General features: G+C 41.7%; 1 protein-coding gene across 1 annotated transcript; it reads right to left on the reverse strand.

Annotated features, from left to right (window-relative positions):
* Window positions 1-3,167: 3,167 nt before the first annotated feature.
* Window positions 3,168-4,153, reverse strand: LOC123518110 (cytochrome b-c1 complex subunit Rieske, mitochondrial-like). The gene has a single exon (XM_045278727.1). The coding sequence runs from the start codon at window positions 4,143-4,145 to the stop codon at window positions 3,447-3,449; it is 699 nt and encodes a 232-aa protein (XP_045134662.1). The 5' UTR covers window positions 4,146-4,153; the 3' UTR covers window positions 3,168-3,446.
* Between the last annotated feature and the right edge of the window lie 10,847 nt (window positions 4,154-15,000).

Here is a 15,000-nt window from a genome sequence, read left to right on the forward strand (position 1 = left end):
AATATAAACATGACGTAATATAATGACGTAAACTGCAACTTAATATCAACGTTGTATTTTTATATTGCATCAACGAAAATGATGACGTAATTCGATGGCGTAAACTACAATTTGATATCAACGTTGTATTTTCATATTGTATCAACGTAATGGTGATGTAATCTAATGACAAAAACTGCAACTTAATATCAACGTTATATTTTTACGTTGTATCAACGTAATAATAACGTAATATAATGACGGAAACTACAACTTAATATCAACGTTGTTTTATTCATACGTTGTATAAAGGTAAATATAACGTAATGTAATGACGTAAACTACTGCTTAATACCAACGCTGTATTTTCACGTTGTATCAACGTAAATATGATGACGTAAACAGTTACTTATTTTTAACGTTATATTTTTAGGTTGTACCAATGTAAACATGATGTAATGTAATGACGTAAACTACTGCTTAATATCAACGTTATATTTTTACATTGTATCAACGTAAACATGACGTAAAATAATGACATAAACTGCTGCTCAATATCAACGTTGTATTTTTATGTTGCATCAACATAATTATGATGTAAAACAATACCGTAAACTGATATTTGATATCAGCGATGTATTTTTACATTGTATCAACGTAAACATGATGAAATCTAATGAGGTAAACTATGACTTAACATCGATGTTGTAGTTTTACGTAATAACAGTACATAATAATAGAAAGTTGTGGCTACATCAACACGACTTTACATTTCTACGTAATTATAACATAATAACAGAACGTTATGGCAACGCCACATATTTACGTAATTATGATGCACTAATGTACCTACATAATATTAGAATGTTGTGGTGACGTCGACGCGACTCCACATTTCTACGTAATTATGACGTGATAAATGTAAGCAACAATTACGAAAAAATAACGTTGTGCCGACGTATAATGCACGTAATTTTGCTAGCTAGCCCATGTTACCTTCACCACCTTTCAAAATAATGATACTTTAGCTGAAACAATACCACAGATTATATATGTATATATATATATATATATATATATATATATATATATATATATATATATATATATATATATATATATATATATATATATATATATATATATATATATATATATATATATATATATATATATATATATATATATATATATACAGTCACCTCCCCGTTAACACGAGGGTTATGTTCCTGGAGACGTCGTGTTAACAGAAATCGTGGTAACAGAACATAATTTTTCCATAAGAAATAATGGTAATTGTTGGGGTTACATCCTGGACCTCGGGAAAGTCCGTCTATTTTCGAATTTTTTTACTAAAATTCCTAAACAAACACACTAGTAATACAATTGAAGGTTACAGCAACAAAAATAAAACATATTCTTACCATATTTTTATTTATTCACACTGAGGACAACAGGCAGGGAGTGGGAGCGCGGGAGTCAGTCAGAGCACCTCTCCCGCGCTCTGGCGGCGGGATATTCAACCAGAGTAGGCGGGAAAATCAAACTCGCGTAGCATCGAACATTTCGTGTTAACAGGCTATATATTAATAAATTTTAAGTCGTGTAAGATCGAAATCGGGGTAACAGAACACGTGTTAAAAGGGAGGTGCCTGTATATATATATATATATATATATATATATATATATATATATATATATATATATATATATATATATATATATATATATATATATATATATATATATATATATATATATATATATATATATATATATATATATATATATATATATATATATATATATATATATATATATATATATATATATATATATATATATATATATATATATATATATATATATATATATATATATATATATATATATATATATATATATATATATATATATATATATATATATATATATATATATATATATATATATATATATATATATATATATATATATATATATATATATATATATATATATATATTGTCATTCGGTGTTTCCGGGATGACATCCCCATTGGGTGACTTGCACTTTTTTGCTCAATAACCGACGAACACGACTCACGACAGCCACCACACAGTCATACGACAGCTGTGAGATGGGCACAAGATATTACTTAGATTATAACGAGCATAGGACGACCATCTCATGATATACCGTGTTGCTATCAATCACTTTCAAAATTCCAGTACAATACTAGCACGATAGTCACACAACCCACACAATAAAGATAAGATGTTACTCAAAGGTACATCAATAACAATACGATGTTCAACAACAACAGACAACCACAAGACGACCACTGAATTGATGGTCAAAGTCATAAAGGAAGTGAGGCAACCAGAGTGTTCCCGCACCCAAGCACACACATCCTCTGTGTCATAGTAGGATGTCTTTAATTGGTGGACATGCTCCAGGCTGTCCCTGACCGAAGAGTAGGAGACCACCTGAACATCCATTTCTATGCTCCTATTCCTGTCCCAGACAATTAAGTTGGGTTTCCTGACACCAGAAGATGTGCTGATCAAAGGCTCCTTTCTTATTTCAAGGTTCTTTTTGAGAAGGAGCTTTGTCAGAAGGGTGAGCACATGATCATGCTGGCGGGTGCGCTCAGGTGCGAGTGCCCCAACGACTCTATGCGCCCACATCCGAGGTTGCATAGCACTGGGACGGATGGTCTGTCCCTGGACGACCAAAGTCTCGTGCTGACCAAACCCAGCCGCGTTTTGACCGCATTTACATACTGGTGGCCATGCAGCAGGAGGATCCCGTCATGGACCCATCCATGTGTAGGTGGGCTCCTATCGAACCCCCGAAGACCCCTTCTGTCGGCAGACTGGTGTACAACTGCTCTCTTTCATGATAAATAGCGGCAGCCACTAAATCCTCCTTGGAGGTGCTCGGGGGCTCAAGATGGGCCCTTCCTATCCCAGCCACATGTGGGTCATTTGAAACAGCCAGTCTCTCATATACTCCCCTTTTGAGGGCCGGGATCAGAGTTGAAAATCTCTGGATTCCCAAGCTCCCATCGGTCACCCTAGCGTAGAGCGCAGCTGTCGTGATCCGAACTGTTGCACGACGTTGCACAAATTCTCCAGCTACTGGTTATAAATAGCTGCCGTGGTACAGTGGAACCATGCATGCTTTGGGGTCCGAGGGGTCTCCAAGCATATGTCATGTTTATTTTACAAGTTGTCATTGGTTAACACATAAATACCCAAGGAGGGAAGTTTCTGTTTTGTACATTATCTACAAGACCAAAAACAGTAAAACATTATACCACTTTACTTTCTATTTAGGAGAACGGAAATCACACATATTTTCAAGATCTTCAAATTCTCAGTACAATGTCAAGCTTTTGGAATATTCTAAATGGTTAGCTCTGAACTTTCTATGAACTTTTAGAATGTAACTTACACTCACATGGCATTGAAACTTTTATACCTTAGCCAACTAGTAGGACTCCTTCCTCTGGGAACATGTACGTTGGCACCTCCAGGTTGAGTGGTGCAGGACCCTTTCTAATACGGCCAGAGGAGTCGTAGTGGGAGCCGTGGCAGGGGCAGTAGTAACCTCCGAAATCACCTGCATCAGTAATGGGTACACAACCCAAATGGGTGCACACACCCACCACCACCAGCCACTTCGGGTTCTCGCAGCGTGCACCGTCTGCCTCAGGGTCCCTCAAGGAACCAATATCCACATTGAGCTCTGTCTCAATTTCCTCATCAGTCCTATGTTTGACAAAGAGTGGCTTTCCTCTCCACTTGAAAGTGACAGATTTTCCTTCAGGAATGTCACCAAGCTTAATTTCAATCTTGGCCAAGGCAAGCACATCAGCACTGACTGACTTTGATGGCACAAACTGAGTCACTATGAATTTGGCTGTATACAGACCAGTCACCACGCCACCTCCAACCACCATGTAGGTGAAAGAGTGTCTGGAGGAGGCAGACTCTACAGACTTGGCTCGAGAATCCTTGACATCATCTCGTCGGTAATCGCTGAAGTCTGGTACCTGGATGTCAGTGTGGGCATAACGCACCTGGGAGGTTGCTGCAATACCGGCTGAAGCTCTTACTAGCCCTGTGGCGCAGCGCTTGGCCATGGTGTAGGCAGTCAGGGCTTTGGGCGACGGCTGCATTAATTCCACGACCATGTTCGAATCCTGTCCACGGTCTGAGTGTAGGTTGGGCTTCCTCACTCGGGGCAATGGTTTCCTAGCGGGTGGGCTTTGCGATAGGAAGTACCCCAAAAAGTATCTCCTTTAGCTCATAAATTTCTGTGAAAAGCCCACATGGTATAAATAAAAAAAGTTTTTTTCTACCTTTAATTAAAAAAAATAATATCTATACATAAGATGTTCGATACGGCACCGACAAATGATAATCGCAACTCCTTCTGTTGCCTTCTCCACTGCAAATCATTACAATTTCCCTTACAAACATCCGTAAAAATTACTTTAATCTTGTATATATTCTCACATCAGAACGGATTCTACCTCAACGTCGTCCACTATATCTTCATAACGTTATTACAATATCTGAACACTGTGCTTTATTCATCAGTAAATCTCATATGTAGTAATTACAACATTTCCCCCTTTCAACCAGTTACCCATATATAAGAATTACCTTTACTTGGTATATGAATGCAAGCAACCAACGTAACACCACTAATTATATTAACATACACATATAGTTACCTTACATCGTTCACTAAAATGACAACATAACACATCACCGAATATAATGACAATCTTGATATTTCCACGCAAGCAACTTCACTCAACGAATCTCTTTCTCTTGATACCCATTCATAAGAACTACGTTAACTTCGTACACGAATACACACAGTAAATATATTATGTAACTTATTCGTCAGAGCAACACACATGCACACACGTACTACGTAGCTGTATACAAGATTCTTTACTCATAAATTAAAATGCAAGTATATAACGACGTCATTATGAACCAAGTACATACACATAAACACATACTAAAATAATACCTAAAACTCCTATCATGATTCCTCCTCCATCCTAATTTCACCTCGAAAGACTGCATTGCAACTATAGCTCCACTTACTGTTTAATAAGAGATACAAGACGTTCATGCCGCTCTCAGCTATGCAGCTACGCGCTCAAAGCCGCGGTTGTCCTCTCAGCTTCCTCTCTCGTCTCTGTCTCCTCTCTCTTCTCTCTCATACCTCTCTAACGTTCCTTCAGAGAGCTCAGGAAGGGGGGAAGGGTCAGACTTGACCTACAATAACACGCCCATTTTATCATTTACCATTCGGAGACCACTCCATGTGAGAGCCCACGTGTGAACAACATAAGGGCGAAGGCACATACAAAATAAAATCAAATGATTCTTAAACGTAACACACATCGGGAAACAAGACACCATCCTATTGGCGTTTCAGAGGCTCAAGTTTAACCTACTAAGATAGCAAGTTCCTTTTTGGTCTGACTAGGATAGCCAGGTTGCTTATTGGTCACTTTTATTTGCCATTCATGTTTCGCTCCACGTGGGGAACAACACGTGTGTACTATACTACTCCCCAAAGTCATATACCACTCCCCAAGGTCATTAAGAAGTCATTTAGGTTTGTTTCGGTCTTGGACATCTGTCTGGGTCATCTCCTAGATTTAAATTTGATACCCAGCAGTCTACCTTCTGTAAAATGTTTTTTAATTGTCTTTTCATTGCCCTTACTGCTTCTTGACCCACTGCCCATGTTTATGGTTGGGTTATGTCTGGTCAAATATCAAGTACACTTCATTTTTGTTTCTTCATATGTTATATTATGATGTTGGCATCCGACACAGCATTAGATGTGTCTTGTGGCAGATGGAGCTCCTTTTTCACACATCACCGCACTTCTTCGTCGATCTTGTGCAGGAGGCCTTTAGGGGAGTACCCCAGCACCCATTGGTATCGGTGCTGGGAACCAAGACGTTCTTAATTGCCCACAGCTTCTGCTGTGGTTTGAAGGGAGCCTTCTGTATAATCCTTAGATCCCGGTTTATGGAGGCCAGCGTCCAGCCGAGCTCGGCGCGACCTCTTGTTGGACTAATCTCCAGCCCAGGGAACCGGTATGTCTGCCCTGGGAACAAGCCGTTAAGAGGTACATCATTTGCAGTAAAGGTGGAGTTGGAATTAACCAGCCACTGTTTCCGCTTACAGTCACCCAGGATGGAAAGTGTAGCGCATTTGGCGTGGCCCAGCTGCAGCCCCACCACCATACTGGTCCTCTTGACTAAAGCGTCTAGCAAAGTCCAGAAGCTATAGTGCTGGTGGAAGCCGCAAGGGCCACATCATCAGCGTAAGCAATCTGACTTATAATCTCTCTGTCGTGATCCGAGCTGTTGCACGACGTTGCACAAATTCTCTAGCCACTGGTTACTAACAGTCAAAGGTTTTTTCTATCTTTAATTAACAAAATAATATCTATACATAAGGTATTCGATACGGCGCCGTCAAGTAACAATCACAACTCCTGTTGCCTTCTCCACTGCAATTACTACAATTTCTCTTACAAACATCCTTAAGAATTACATTAATCTCGTACATATTCTCGCATCAAAACGGATTTCACTTCAAACATCATCCACTATATCTTCATAACGTATTACAACATCTGAACACGGTGCTTTATTTATCAGTAAATCTCATATGTAGTACGTACAATATTACCCCCTTTTTCCCAGCTACCCGTATATAAGAATGACCTTTACTTGGTACATGAATGCAAGCAACCAACGTGACGTACCACCAAATATATTACCATACACATATAGTTACCTGACTCCGTTCACGAAAATGACAACGTAACACCACCGAAATATAATGACAAATATTGATATTTCCACACAAGTGACTTCCCACAAGTAATCTTGGTACCCCTACATGGAACCACGTTAACTTCGTACACAATTACACACTAGTAAATATGTTATGTAACTTATTCGTCAGAGCAACACACATGCACATACGTAGGTAGCCGTATACAAATTCCTTACTCATAGATGGAAACGCAAGTATATAACGACGTCATTATGAACCAAAATACAAACACATAAATACATACTAAAATAATGCCTAAACCTCCTATCATGATTCCTCCTCCATTCTAATTTACCTCAAAAGACTGCATTGCAACTTATAGCTCCACTTACTGGTTATATGAAGTACAAAGCATTCATGCCGCCCTCAGCTCAGCTATGCAGCCGAGGGTGACCCGCTTAGAGCCGCGGTTGTCCACTCTGCTTCCTCTCTCCTCTCTTTCTGCCCCAATCCTCTACAGTTTCCCTCCAGGAACTTATGGGGGCGTGTCTTGACCCACCCAACACGCCCCTCAGAATGTACCGTTCACCAATCAAGTACAAGCTCACGTGAACTCCACGTGTGGTATCAACAACATCCAAGAACGACAACAACACCACAGAATGTTTACCTGACCTGGGCTATATATATATATATCTTCCCGGGCTGCCCTGGGTCAACTGGCCTGGGTCATTAAATGTTTCCTTTTGACCTTCCTGCCCTTCTTAATCTCTTTTATGGCTGGATACGGCTACACACCGCATACTGGCGAACTATCATACATCCATATTTCTTTATTTCTTTTTTCTTCATATTTCTCATATTTCACTTATGATGTGGGCATCTGACATCTCCGCTGAAATGCGCCCCTACGTTTCGCGGGAGCTCTGACAGGGCTCAATTTAATGTTATATTAAATAAATACGGGGACAGGGGGCTCTCCTTGAGATGTTAAAAACGTCCCCCATAATATTTGTGGCGGCTTTTGTATATAAGTTCTTAATGAACCCGGTGAGCTCGGGTGGTAGCCTATTCCCCACCTCTCTGCAGCCTTTAAGGGAGATGGGTGGCCCACCGAGTCAAATGCCTTTCGAAAATCAATGGAGGCCACAGAAAGGGAAGAGTAGGTGTTCATGGCATTCTTAATGAGACTTTGGACCAGGAAGAGGTTGGTTGCCATCCCTTCCTCTGGCGCAAACCCATTCTGTGTAGCTGTTAGCGGGGCTGCCTTCATTAGTCTTGTGGCCAAGATCTTGTTAAATAGCCAGAGGAGGAGAGAGGTGATCATGATGGGCCTGAAATCTCCAGGCTCCTCCAGTTCGGTTTTCTTGGATATCAAGGATGTTCGATCCAAGGCCCAGGACGCTGGGATGTCCCTCAAGACCAGCATACTGTTGAAGATATACCGGAGCCTGGGGACGCCCAGCGCCCTGACCATACCAAACGTCCTCCCATCTTGGCTGGCAGCTGTGGAGGCCTTAGTCCTCTTTAAGGCACTAATTACCTCCTCCTCCAACACAGGCATGAATGTCTGTATAGGAGGACAGAGGGGAGCGTGTGTTTGTTTTTTTTTTTTTTTTTTACATTACAAGGGCACTGGCCAAGGGAAAACAAAGTGTTGGAAAAAAAAAAATCCCGCTGGTTGCCAGGCCCTGTTAAGAGGAAAGTAGGAGAAAGAAAAACAAAAAATCTAAAAGGAGGGTCCAGTTAACGTAAGAGGTGTCTTGACACTCCTCTTTTGAAAGAGTTTAAGTCATAGGCAGGTGGAAATACAGACACAGGTAGAGAGTTCCAGAGTTTACCAGTGTAGGGAATGAAGGAGTGAAGATACTGGTTAACTCTTGCATTAGGAAGATGGACAGAATAGGGATGAGAAGAAGTAGAGAGTCTTGTGCAGCGAGGCCGCAGGAGGGGAAGGCATGCAGTTAGCAAGTTCAGAAGAGCAGACAGCATGAAAACAGCGGTAGAAGACAGATAAAGATGCAACATTGCGGCGGTGACTTAAAGAATCAAGACAGTCAGTTAGAGGAGAAGAGTTGATAAGACGAAAAGCTTTAGATTCCACCTTGTTTAGTAAAGCTGTGTGTGGATCCCCCAGACATGAGAGCCATACTCCATACACGGGCGGATAAGGCCCTTGTACAGAGCAAGCAGCTGGGAGGGAGAGAAAATGGACGAAGACGCCACAGGACACCTAACTTCTTGGAAGCTGATTTAGCAAGAGTAGAGATGTGAAATTTCCAGTTTAGATTTTTAGTGAAGGATAGACCGAGTGTGTTTAATGTAGAGGAGAGGGAAGTTGAGTGTTATTGAAGAAGAGAGGATAGTTGTCTGGAAGGTTATGTCGAGTAGATAGTTGTAGAAATTGAGTTTTTGAGGCATTGAACAAAACCAGGTTTTCTCTGCCCCAATCAGAAACAAGTGAAAGATCAGAAGTTAGGCGTCCTATAGCATCTCGCCTTGAGTCATTTAATTGTTGTTGGGTTGGGCGTCTGTTGAACGCTGTTGAATAATGCAAGGTGGTATCATCAGCATAGGAGTGGATAGGGCATTGAGTCAGATTTAGGAGATCATTGATGAATAATAGAAAGAGAGTGGGTGATAGGACAGAACCCTGTGGAACACCACTGTTGATAGTTTTAGGGAAGAACAGTGACCGTCTACTACAGCAGCAATAGAACGATCGGAAAGGAAACTGGAGATGAAGGTACAGAGAGAAGGATAGAATCCGTAGGAGGGTAGTTTAGAAATTAAAGATTTGTGCCAGACTCTATCGAAGGCTTTCGATATGTCAAGGCCGACAGCAAAGGTTTCACCGAAGTCCCTAAAGAGGATGACCAAGATTCAGTTAGGAAAGTAAGAAGATCACCAGTAGATCTGCCTTTACGGAAACCATACTGGCAATCAGAGAGAAGGTTGTGAGCTGATAGATGCCTCATTATCTTCCTATTAAGGATAGACTCAAAGGCTTTAGAAAGGCAGGAAATCAAAGCTATAGGGCGGTAGTTAGAAGGATTGGAGTGGTCACCTTTTTTAGGGACAGGTTGAATGTGAGCAAACTTCCAGCAAGAAGGATAAATAGAAGTAGAGAGACACAGATGAAAGAGTTTGACCAGGCAGTGAGCGAGTTCGGAAGCACAGTTTTTGAGAACAACAGGAGGGACTCCATCCGGACCGTAAGCCTTCCGAGAATCAAGGCCAGAGAGGGCCAGGAAAACGTCTTTATAAAGAATTTTAATTTTAGGGATGAAGTAGTCAGAGGGTGGAGGAGTAGGAGGAATATGCCCAGAATCATCCAAAGTTGAGTTGGTAGCAAAGGTTTGAGCGAAGAGTTCAGCTTTAGAAAAGAAGAGACAGCTGTAGAGCCATCTGGATGAAGTAAAGGAGGGAAAGACGAAGAAGTAAAGTTGTTAGAGATATTATTGGCTAGATGCCAGAAATCTCGAGAGGAGTTAGAATTGGAAAGACTTTGACATTTTCTATTGATGAAAGAGTTTTTAGTAAGTTGGAGAATAGATTTGGCATGATTACGGGCAGAAATATATAGGGCATGAGTTTCAGCAGTTGGATGGCTACGGAACCGTTTGTGAGCCGCCTCTCTATCATTGACAGCACGAGAACAAGCAGAGTTAAACCAAGGCTTTTTAGCTTTAGGGTTAGAGAAAGTATGAGGAATGTATAGCTCCATGCCAGAGATAATCACCTCTGTTATGCGCTCGGCACAAAGAGAAGGATCTCTGACATGAAAACAATAATCATCCCAAGGAAATCAGAATAGTACTGCCTTAGTTCCTCCCACTTAGCAGAGTTAAAATGCCAGAAGCACCTCCGCTTAGGCGGGTCCTGAGGCTGCACTGGAGTGATAGAACAGGTAACGGAAATTAGATTGTGGTCGGAGGAGCCCAACGGAGAGGAAAGTTTAACAGAGTAAGCAGAAGGGTTGGAGGTTAGGAAAAGATCAAGAATGTTGGGCGTGTCTCCAAGGCGGTCAGGAATACGGGTAGGGAACTGCACTAGCTGCTCTAGGTCATGAAGGATAGCAAAGTTGAAGGTTTGTTCACCAGGTTGGTCAGTGAAAGAAGATGAAAGCCAAAGCTGGTGGTGAACATTGAAATCCCCTAAAATGGAGATCTCAGCAAAAGGAAAGTGAGATAAGATGTGCTCCACCTTGGAAGTCAAATAGTCAAAGAATTTTACATAGTCAGAGGAATTAGGTGAGAGGTATACAGCACAGAGGTCTCCCCAGAAATCTTTGAGCCCATGGGGTATGGTGGTACTATGGCTGTCAGGGGTTCCTGCAAGGGCTTCTCTAACGGCTCAACCTCTGTCTTTGCGCCGAAGTAATTGGACTCGCGGTACCTCCGCCTAAGTACCTATCTAGGTCCCCCCCCAGCTTCCCTGGACTAGGGAGCCGGTAAATGTAGGGCCTGGAGGGACACCAGGTCTCCACCAGCTGCTCTAGCAGCAGCTCAAGGGAGGCAGCCACTTCTCTAAGTGACTTAAGTACCTCACACTCAGGCTGCCCAGTAACCAAAGACGCACCTGTGGGGCTGCCCCTGGCAGGTGGTATTGCCTCATCCAAAGTGGACTCAGGAGGACTAGAAGGGGCTAATGGACCGGCTCCTTTTGAGGCAGCCCCTAGTTAAAGTCCCTAAGAAAGGACCTGTAGCGTTGGCCTTTCCTTGCTCCCTTTACCAACTCTAGAGATCGGTAAAGGGAGCACCTAGTTGATATTCCGAGTTCCAGGATTGCTAACCTCGAAGGTGGCCATGAGCATCAGCTCCTCTTGGTCCCAGCACACCTTGGATCGAGTTGAGACGAGCTGTTCAACTTCTGCAGGATGAAATTCCGCAGCGCGGATAGCCCTCTCATGGCGTCTCCATCCTGCGTAGGAGACGGACTCGTTGACATTGTGAACAGGTTAGCGAATTGTAACCTGTAGCTGTATATTCTCAGACTCAATTGGTACGAAAATCACAGAAAAAAAAATGCACATTGGTAGTAACCCCTTGGTCGGAGACATAAGTGGGAAGGGAAAGTGTTAGCCGCAGATTAATTTCTGGATCGTTTCCAGAAGTTAATCTGCATTGCCTGGCGAGAACCACGAGGAGGTCCTTTCCCTTTAACTATAAAAAAAGCTCTTGATGACAATAATTAATTGCGTTTTGTCTGGATAGTTACTCCTGCCAACGTGGGATAAGGCTTTAGCCTTGGGCTTAGGAGCGACTAACCCATGCCCAACTGATGTTCACATGGAACCCTTCTCCAATTCGGCCTTCAAGGGAAGTCTCCCTCAACTATTTGCTACTACCACCAAGATCTGCACCAGGGGCGGCTCCAGGCTGGCTCACGCAGAATCCCTTCGGCGCTCACCCCTGCGACCCTCAAACTCGCCAGGGCTTGGAGATCTGGCCTCCCCCCAATTAAGAGGGAAGCGTGGTCTGTAGTGCCACCAGCGGTCGAGTATCAGGAGAATGCTTGAGCGCTATACCATTCTAAGGGCTAGTTGCTTTGGCAGGTGAGTTGTTACACATTCCTTAGCGGATTCCAACTTCCATGGCCACCGTCCTGCTGCCTATAGCAACCAACGCCTTTTGATGGGGTCTAGATAAGCATTCGTTTAGGCCTCTTAACTCGAGGTTTGGTTCATCACACAGCGCCAGTTCTGCTTAACAAAAATGACTCACTAGATACTCAGATTAGTCGCCAAAGCTTTAGCATTAAAGCAGGCTCAGTATCTCACCCGTTTAAAGTTTGAGAATAGGTTGAGGACGTTTCGTCCCCAAGACGTGTAATCATTCGCTTTATTGGATGAAACTTCTCTGTTTCTACGAGTACCAGCTATCCTGCGGGAAACTTCGGAGGAAACCAGCTACTAGATGGTTTTATTAATCTTTCGCCCCTATACCCAGCTCTGGCAATCGATTTGCATGTCAGAATTGCTACGGACCTCCACCAGAAATTCCTCTGGCTTCATCCTGGCCAGGCATAGTTCATCATCCTTTGGGTCCCAGCATGACTGCTCATGGTACTTGCTGACAGCACGCACACTAGGCCACTCCGAGCAGAGCAGGATCAGAAGGCGACACCGTGCCGGACCGAGTGCTGAGAGCCCAAGCAAAGCTAGTGAGGTCATCAGCAAATTCATGCGACAGCATCGAATGACAAGTCCAAGGTCTGCACCCCCCTTGCATACAGGTGAGCCCGTTGCCGAGCTCGGACCACCAAGCGCACCGAGTTAGCCACGGGACCGACAGCGAGAGCGAAGGAAAGGGTCTCTCTCCGCTCTGTGTCACGGGGTCCCGCTTTGGTATGGTGTGACCACAGCGGCATCAGTTGGTCAGGGATCGGCCCCGACGCGCGCTTCCAAAGAGACGCACGCCTTTCACTTTCATTGCGCTTTTGGGTTTAGTGCACCCAATTACTCGCACACATGTTAGACTTCTTGGTCCATGTTACAAGAGAGTAATAGTTAATCCCGCAGATATCCTGCGCAGAGCTAAAAAGGGACAATGAAAAAGGCCATGTTCCACACAGCATGATGTGAGGTGACCATACCACAAATATATATACTCGTATATATATATATATATATATATATATATATATATATATATATATATATATATATATATATATATATATATATATATATATATATATATATATATATATATATATGGGCCTTTTTTTCGTGTTATGTTGCCTTTGGCCAGTTTTCCCTTCTTACATAAAAAAAAAAAAAGAACACACACAATGTTCATGGATTAATCAGCCATGATAAGTGGTGATGCACTGAGGATGTCACTGAAGTACAAACGCATCACATAAGGTGAGGAAATAGAAACAAGATCTTTAAAAAAAATTTTATTATATGAAAGTGTGTACAAAAAATGTCACATTTGTTGGGAATATTATGTAACATTACCATAGAAAAATATTCCCACAAGGCTATGCCGTGTATGCAAAAAAAAGAATTATATATATATATATATATATATATATATATATATATATATATATATATATATATATATATATATATATATATATATATATATATATATATATATATATATATATATATATATATATATATATATATATATATAATTAAAAATTCTTTTAAAGATCTTATTTCTATTTCCGCACCTTATGTGTTTGTACTTCAGTGACATCCTCAGTGCATCACCACTTATCATGGCTGATTAATCCATGAACATTGTGTAGTATTTTTTATGCAAGAAGGGAAAACTGGCCAAAGGCAACATAAAACGAAAAAAAAAAAGCCCATTTACTTGTCAGTCCCTTTGCAGATCTGAGAGTTAGTAAAAAATAAGAGATAAATGTCTTGAAACCTCCCTCTTAGATTAAATCAAGTCATAGGAAGTTCGAAATACAGAAGCAGGTAGGGAGTTCCAGAGATTGCCAAAAAAAAAAAAAAAAAAAGTATGAATTACTGGTTAACTCTTGCATTAGGGAGTTGGTCAGACTAAGGGTAAGAGGAAGCCTTGTGCAGATAGGCCGCAGGAGGAGGGGAGGCATGCAGTTAGCATGAAAATAGTGGTAGGAGATTACAAGAGATACAACATTCCGGCGATGAGAAAGAGGCTGAAGACAGTCAGTCAGAGGAGAGGAGTTGATGAGACGAAAAGCTTTAGATTCTACCTTACCTAACAAAACTGTGAGTGGAATTTCCCAAACATGCGAAGAGTGCTCCATACAATGACGGATATCAAAGTTAGCTGTTGTAGGGGCGAGAAAAACGGGCGGAGACGCATCAGAATGCCTGACTTCATTGACGCTGTTTTAGCAAGAGAAGACATATTATGAAGTTTCAGTTTAGGTTATAAGTAAAGGACAGATTCGAGGTTATTCAGTGCAGAAGACGGGGACAGTTGAATGTCAGTGATGAGGAGATAATTGTCCAGAAGGTTGTGTCGAGTTAATAGATGGAGGAATAATGAGTTGTTGAAGCATTGAACACCATTACGTTTTCTCTGCCCCAATCAAAAATCTTAGAATGATCAGAAGTCAGGCGTTCTCTGGCATCTCTGCGGAAACTGTTAACTTCCTGAAGGATTGGACGTCTCTGAAAAGACGTGGAAAAGTGTAGGGTGGTGTTATAAGTGAATGAGTGAATAGGACAAGAAAATTGATTTTGATCAT

This window comes from Portunus trituberculatus, chromosome 43 (genome assembly GCF_017591435.1).
Source record: "Portunus trituberculatus isolate SZX2019 chromosome 43, ASM1759143v1, whole genome shotgun sequence".
NCBI classification, from domain to species: Eukaryota; Metazoa; Arthropoda; class Malacostraca; order Decapoda; family Portunidae; genus Portunus; species Portunus trituberculatus.